We start from the raw sequence: 7946 nt of genomic DNA, 5'->3' as shown, positions 1-7946 counted from the left end.
ACGAAGTGCAAAGAAGAAACTCAACCCAACCCTTCCGCCCAGGGGCCGTACGGAGACACTCAGCCTGTTAACAGTGCGGCACTGGAAGCCTCCAGCAACTGACACTTCTATGAAGAGCCCGGTCTGGAAGCACAGCGCTAACAGAGTGGCACTGAGCCCTCCTGGATACGTTGGCAAAGCTTTCAGTGAAGTTTATTAAGTTGTATCACTTATTTCTGAAAGTTTGCTGCTAGCAGAAACTGAGTTTCTTGATAGTTTTATAATTTCCTGGAGGTAAAGGATAACAAAATTAACCAGCCACCCCGCAACACCGGGGACAGTGCCACGAGTTAAAGGGGTAAGCGATGCTCCTGTTCGGCATCGCGCAGCAGAGATCTCGCAGACACGGCACAGCTCTGTGTGTGCGTCGGTGGTTGAAGCACCAGCTGCCTTTAAGGCCTCCAAACCACTGGGCGCCTGAAGTCAGGCCACGCCTTATCACATACTTTACCACCACGACTTGCTTAGGATCCTGAAATGGGACCTGTAGCAGCTCTGCTGGGATGAAGCAAGAGAGCGGTCAGCTCCCACCCCACAGCTGCGACGCTCCAGCCAACCAACAGCACCCAGCTTATTCGCAAGCAATCGGCACCCTGCGCCCGCAGCAGAAACGGATCTGTGAAGCCAGAAGCCAGGTTTCACAATCAGTTGAGAACCACATCCTCCTTTAGCAAACAAAGTCTTCCAAAGATACAGCCCACAAAACTTCCTAACACAGTGCCAGACCATCCCTAATCACACCTCCGCTGCAGGAAAGAAGGAAACTCCAACACAGGACTCTCCCCCCGCCGATCCCGAGCAAGTCAGCGCAAAGAACCTAACGCAAGCGCAAACTATAGGGAAGTTGAGGTACAGTTTGGGCTGGAATCGCCCTTAAAGAAGCAGCGCGCGGTCTAGGTTGTATTCTAAAATTTATGTCAACCTTCAAACCTCACTGTACTGATATGGCCAACAGCCCTTTGGTACCACCTCAGAGAGACATCAAAAAACGTTGCCCAAGGAGGACTTGACAGCCGTCAGCTGGAACAGACTGCTCCAACCTCCGACACAGAACTGGCTCTAGAAGGACCCGACTTTCCATACGCAGACTAAACGCCTTAGTAAGTAATTGTTCCTTGAAACAGGCAGACAAAATATCTGAATAAACGCAGAAAAAAATCAAGGCAGCATTGATTATTGGCACCAGTGACACAGGGACGACTGGTATCCGAAGGGAAGGTTACACGTCGTTCATCCAGGAGGCAGATTCAGCATAAACCTTCCCTAATCCTTGGATTCAGACCAAATCGATGGAAGCGCTGTACTTCAAGCGCCAGTCTCCACGCAGGGAACACTCGTGACTCACCTGACGGAAGTGGCAGTCCTGGCTGCATGAAGGAGAGCAATAACACAGAACAGACAACACCCTACAGCCCACTTTCTTCCACCATGGAAGTTCTCAAAGGGAACACAACTACAGAACCTGTAAGCTCGTAGCATATTCCACCTGCCATGTTCTGGAATTTAATTTTTCCTGCCCTTTTTCAACCTTGCTTTACACTGAAAAATGTTGGTTTTAAGAAACAGATCATCGAAATTAAAAATTATCTTCTCCTGCTTTGCTACGTGGCAAAGTGGCTTAATCTTCTAAATCCACCGTTTGGTTCTGCTGGGCAGGAAGGAGACTCCCGTCCTTGTTCCGGAAAGCGCCAAACCAAGCCCCTCACACAGAGTTTCTAGTGCAGGCACACTACTATTTGGTTCTGCAGAACGCAGTTTGACGCCAGTGACAGCGGGGCAGATGCACCCATTTCTTTGCTCCGCTCAGGAGCATCATGAAAGCACCTATTAACACCTCCACTTGCGCCGAAGCTTTGGGACAGCGCCTGAAATGGTTTCTGAACGGTGTTAGCTTTCTGCAGAGGCAGGCAGGGGCCTGAGAGAAGAACACGGGGAAGCTCACTTCTTCCCTGTAGTTAATTTTCTTCACAGCAAGCTGGTACAGGGCTGTGTTCTGGACTTGTGCTGGAAACAGTGCTGGTAACACTGGGATGCTTTCATTACTGCTGAGCAGTGCTTACGCAGAGTCAAGGCCTTTTCTGCTCCTCACCCCACCCGCGAGTGGGCTGGGGGTGCACAAGAAGTTGGGAGGGGACACAGCCAGGACAGCTGACTCCAACTGACCAAAGGGATACTCCATACCCCATGGCATCATGCTCAGCATATAAAGCTGGGGAAGAAGGAGGAAGGGGGGGGAACGTTTGGGGCAATGGCATTTGTCTTCCCAAGTAACCGTTATACGTGATGGAGCCCTGCTTCCCTGGGGATGGCTGAGCACCTGCCTGCCCATGGGAAGTGGTGAATGAATTCCTTGTTTGGCTTTGCTTGTGTGCCCAGCCTTTGGTTTACTCATTAAACTGTCTTCATCTCAACCCACGAGTTTTCTCACTTTCACTCTTCCGAGTCTCTCCCCCATCCCACCAGAGGGGATAGCGAGTGAGCAGCTGTGTCGCTCTTAGTTGCCAACGGGGGTTAAACCACGACATAACTGACACCCAAACTGCCTGCAAACCTCCAGCAGCTTTCAGGGTGCCACACCACAGAGGTTTCTTCTTTGGCTGAACTGCAGCATACAGCTTTCCCAGAAGAACACAGAAAGGCTCTGGTGGAAAACACTGTCTGCATATACTCTAATATTCTTGAGAGGACAAGAACAACTACTCGACAGTTAAAGCAAAGAAAAGGTTGGATGATCCCACAGATAAAAACAAATCCAGCATTGGCAGATGTTACACACTTCCCGGTCTTTACAAAAAAATGAATTACTACAGCCAGGAAAACAAGCAGCAGTGATGAACAGCTACAAGTGTAAAGGGAAAAATAACTCCAAGCAAATAAATGAACACCACAAGGTATCTGGCTACATTTATTTCTGAAATTATTCTTTAAGGCACAAAATAAATCTAAAAAATAGGGCTGGATGTATGAGGGGAGGGGCAGAGAAATTATCTGAGCTAGGGAGGTGTGAACGCAGTTTCTACAAACCAGTTTCAGAACCCACCTGGGATCTCTCCCAGTGTGAGTGGGGGAGGATGGTGAAAGTACTCAGGAGAGGTAGGAGGTAGTGGGGTGATGTATTTTTATTTTTTCCACCACCTCCAGATTTACACACAGACAGGTTCCCTGGCCAGACTCAAGTTTCCTTCCCCCCCTCGAGTGCTCAATGCAGTTTGTAAAGTAAGACCAGACCACTTGATCCCCTGGTACAAAAATGAGACCTTGAATCCCCCTCTGTGTCACAGCCTGCTGAGGGCAGTGGGGGGCAAGAGGCCAAGCTGTTCTTGCCCTCATGCCAGTGCCCTGATGGATATTACAGACGTGTCGGTTTTGCTTCAGACAAACTGTAATTTATTATTTTGTTCCCACTCTGAAGCAGAATCCCAAGCATCCTGGGACAACAGGTAGGTAGGTACCTAGGTGGAACAGCTGTCATGGAAGGGAAAATGAAATTCTCAAATGGCCCATGACTTGGGCCATCCAGAAAAAACAGGCTCTCTTGCTGCAGGTGAGACTTTATTTTTCTTTTGGTAGTGTATCACACAACTGTCTAAAATAATCCTGCAGAGAGTGGATTTAAAAGTGAATTTCATGCATGGGATCAACCCCCCAAAACTGGGGTAATTCTTGGTAACAGGATAGGTTTGAAAGGCTCCAAAGATCCCTAGTTTAACTGCTCTGGGAAGAGATCACATCGGTGGATTGTGGGTCACAGAAGGGTCCGAAACGTCCATAGATATCCTTAGCCCGGACCGCAAAGTAGTATTTGCTGCCAGACACAAACTGTGTAAGAGTGCATGCCATAGGTAGCGGGAGGGCCTTCACTTCCCCAATCTTCTTCCACTGGGATGGTATAGTGGCACTCGGGTCCTCGTGGTAGGCATAGAGATGGTAACTGTCCACAGTGGCGCAGCTCCGGTCCACCTCCGTGACGCTCCAGGACAGCACGATACCATTCTGGCTCTGTACCCGCGCCAGCTTCAGCTGTGGCTTCTGAGGCAGAGAGGTGTTGGCAGCTTCGGGGGGAAGACGCGGTGGCTGCGGTGCCTCCGGGAGCGGGGCAGGATGGACAGGGCGTGGTGGGTCCTAAGCAACGTAAGAGCACGAAGGGAAAGATCAGAGCCTACAGCAGCGGCAGGCAGCTTTAGTTCTTCATTTCCCAGGCTAAAGGAAGCAAATAAGCATGCAATCACCCAACCTTCACGACTCTGAGTGCTGTGTGTGGAGGCAAGACAGTAGCTGCGAAGGTTGAGAAGGGGTGGGACCAAGGATGATGTAAATTCCTATTATTCACATATAATTCCCTAGCTGATCCTAGATGATCGCAGTCACAGTTATTATATCCTATATCCTCTCTGCTCCCCACCCAAGAAGTGATGGACTTCTGCCTGTGGCCAAGGCTGAGCAGGCAGGTTCACAATGACTCTGAGCTAATCCACGTTTGAGCTGCTGTTCCCACATTACCCAGAGCGGCCCAGGCAGTGGATCAAGCTGGCAACAAATCGGCTTTTCCGCAGGCAGGTTTTCAGTCACAAAAGGAAGAACGGGTAACGGTGCCACATGCGTTTTATCACCTTAAATCGATCACAAATGCTCAGCCTTAGTTTCCAGATAATTTGGAAATAAGGGCACAAATGTAGCTTTCCACCTCTTTTTTTTTTTTTTTTTTAAATGGCACAAAAGCAGTCCTAGGCCTCTCATTTACGCTAGTTAGGATGAATTTAGGAATGTGGTTGAATACAGAATTCTGTTATTTTCAAGGCAGGGACGTTTCAGGTTGGAGTCTGGGGTGGCTGTTGTCATCTGAAGTGCTGTGTGATACTGACTGGATTTATTCTCATTGCTTATCACCAGAGAACGCACAAAGTTGAAGAGTGCATGAACAAAACTGAACAAGTGCTGAGCCACCTCGTTGGTCATGTATTTACTGCTTCAGGACAGCACAAGCAATGTGACTGCCCAACGGTGAGTATGCAGACAAAGTATTTGGTTCAGTCTCAACAACAAAACCCTATGAAACGAGTCAGACTACTTCTACATCACCTCAACCCCCTTTCTGGAAGTATTTGAGAATTTAATCACCCCCAACAGAGGTGATTCAAAAAAGCTCTCTGAAATTTGGGAGTTGGCAATCTTGTCTGTACCTTGTTCTCCTACCTCAGTTTTGCAAGCAGCTGTACTGACAAACTGGCCATCCAATTCGTGGCCAAACCATGACTAGACTTTTTATAGTGGCAGTTCTCCTGTACCCTTGACTCCACAAGTCACTGCAGACCGTCCATGCACCACTGTTCAGAATGTGCTAACCTGGAGAACTCTGGGGTAAGCTAACAGTACATGCAGCTTCTACCATTCTTGGCAGAAGCTGCTGCAGGAGATAGGGTGGTGCCACGCAGGTGAGCTGGCTGCAAAGTGTCTACAAGGCATTTCACTACTCTGCAGCTCACAGTACGAAGCCTCCTGAAAGCTGCTAATGCAGAGGCAAGCCTGCAAATCGCATTAAGTAACCTCCAGCTGGCTACTCACAGCATGTGCTTGCGGTGGTCGATGATGCACTGTAAGCTGAGGTGTTCCAGATCCAAGAGTTAGTCCGTTGTTCACAACATATGCAGTAGTTTGAGGCATTCGTACTGTCATACCTGTAAGAAGCACAGTGAATACTTCTGAGTATTCAATACTTAAAATCAGCTAAACAGAACACTGGAGGCCCAACTCCTTGGATCAGCTGGATGACACCAAATGTCAAACTGATACGCTCACCTCAAACTGATGAGGCACAACAGCAAAACCACCTCCTATGTCCTGATGCTGTAAAAGTGAAAGAGAGCAAGTGCTTTTCTCTGCAGAAGGGAGGGGAAGTGTGGGAGACAGAGGGAGCTTAAGTATGACAAAAAAAAAAAAAAAAAGACGTCACTTTGGGATTCAGAAAGGAAAAGATAAATGCTGCTGCAGCAGAACGACATCCCCTCAGTATTCAAGTGCTGGAAGGCTGTGCTGTGGCTGGCACTGAAACCAAATAGATAAGTCATTGTCCAAGCAGCTTGTCCTTCCTCACAGGACAGACACCACAATATGTGTCACCCACAGGTGTTACCGTGTCATTCACTCCCACAGCATTTCACTTTACTTTTGACATCTACCGCTCACATCTGAAAATGAGTTTAATGCTATGGGAAGGTACCAGCGATGTTTGCAAAGTGAAGATGAACTTGCTGACTTCTCTAGTCAGGGACACACGAGCATGCATCAATTTCTGATACATCTGGTGAGAAATTTAATTTGTCCAGGCCTAGAGAAAAGAAAATCTATTGGGCACAAGACAGAGATTGTTAGGGGAATTACATTAGGATGCCTGACACAAAAGTAACTTTTAGACAGGAAAGCAAACCCAATTTACTTCATACTTGTATGTTCTAATCTGTAACAACAAAACGGTGTCTATCTTTCTACAAAACTGTGGTGCTCGTCACATTACCTTCCGCTACCTTGCAAAATTTGGGCATGCCACCCAGAGATGCTTAATTGGCAGTTAGTGCCCAAGATGACTTAAATCCAGTTTTGCCTCATTCACATAGTGGCAGGGGGAAGGATTTCTTCACAGCCTGAGGTCTTCTCAAGTCTGTAAGCTGGAAAAATAAAAACCTAACCTCTATAATTAGGACCAGTATTGTGAAAAATAACCAAGCAACAATCCCAAAGCAAAAAACAAACCCAAAGTCCATCAGATAGCACAACACAGCTTGATATGTTAAAAAATGTGCATGGAAGAAAGTATTCCCTACCTCCAGTCTGCGGGTTGATGGGTCTTGGCAGGATAGCTCCTCTTACAGGATTCTGAGTTGTTGGTGTAGGAAGATTGGTATAGACCACCTGATGCTTCGCAGGGGCTCTTGGAATAGGAAGTTTTGGAGCAGTTTGAGTCACCGGCCGATGCGTTACATTCACTGTTGTCGGAGCTGAAAAACAGATAGGTACCCCACAACTCAGAATGAAATTCCATGACATTAAGCCAATATGCCTATTCTAGAGTACACACCTTCTTTGGACAACTGACTCATCTGAACCATGCAAAATAAAACCCGTCTCTGTAAAATTCTATCTGCTTTTGATAATACAAGAAAGGACACGATAGCCTAAACAAACAGTAATTTTCACCTGAAATAATAATACCAATATATATTTTCTGTTTGGAGTTTGTATATATAAGTTCTCCATGGAATTAATTTTATCCTGAATTCTCTCCAAACCAACGGAACTATTTTTCCTTTCGCTTCATCAGTTAAAAAAAAAAAAGGGATGAGAAAGTGACTAGAATGGAAGAATAAAAAGTAACCCAAATATTCTGATACTTTCAGGCGAATATTCAACACAACGTAGAACACACAAGAGTCTAGTTTAAGACAGCAGTCACACCATGATGTAAGGTGAAGTTACCTGCAGGTAATACATGTATGGCGGTCTGGGAAGGTCCACTTGTTGGCACACCTGTCTGTTGCACAGGGTTTGGCTGAGAAGGCTGCATGGGTCGAGCTGGGGACTGGGTGGGTGTGCTCAATCCTGTAGCAGGTGTCTGGTTCTGCTTCTTGCCATCTGCTTTAAAACAAAATAAAGTTACAGACAATAGCAAAGAGAGATTAGAACATCACGTTCATTCGATTCCCTTCACGCTTTCATCCTCTCAAACTTCACACCCCCCATACACCACAATGTTTCATTCTGCTGTCATGAAGACTGTGTACCTCAGCATAATTTGGAAACCTGGGTTTAAAGGAACACTATGCCAAGTCTCGAAAAGTTTCTATTCAATAAAAGAATAGCCTAACACCTTAAGAGGGCCTGAACACTACTGTACTCAATTTGTTTCAACAAAA

General features: G+C 46.8%; 1 protein-coding gene across 1 annotated transcript in view; it reads right to left on the bottom strand.

The window, feature by feature from the left end:
- Positions 1–3532: 3532 nt before the first annotated feature.
- ATF7IP (activating transcription factor 7 interacting protein) overlaps positions 3533–7946 on the bottom strand; it is a 41509-nt gene continuing 37095 nt past the window's right edge. Inside the window, exons 11-14 of the mRNA XM_010155328.1 lie at positions 7510–7668; positions 6858–7031; positions 5602–5714; positions 3533–4161 (exon numbers count right to left, since the gene is read on the bottom strand). Of these exons, the coding sequence (XP_010153630.1) occupies positions 3745–4161; positions 5602–5714; positions 6858–7031; positions 7510–7668 (863 nt within the window). The 3' untranslated portion in view covers positions 3533–3744. The remainder of the gene's footprint in view (positions 4162–5601; positions 5715–6857; positions 7032–7509; positions 7669–7946) is intronic.

Source organism: Eurypyga helias, unplaced genomic scaffold (genome assembly GCF_000690775.1).
Source record: "Eurypyga helias isolate BGI_N326 unplaced genomic scaffold, ASM69077v1 scaffold17787, whole genome shotgun sequence".
NCBI lineage: Eukaryota > Metazoa > Chordata > Aves > Eurypygiformes > Eurypygidae > Eurypyga > Eurypyga helias.
Note: the sequence above shows the minus strand (reverse complement) of the source record. Positions and strands in the feature narration are given on the sequence as shown.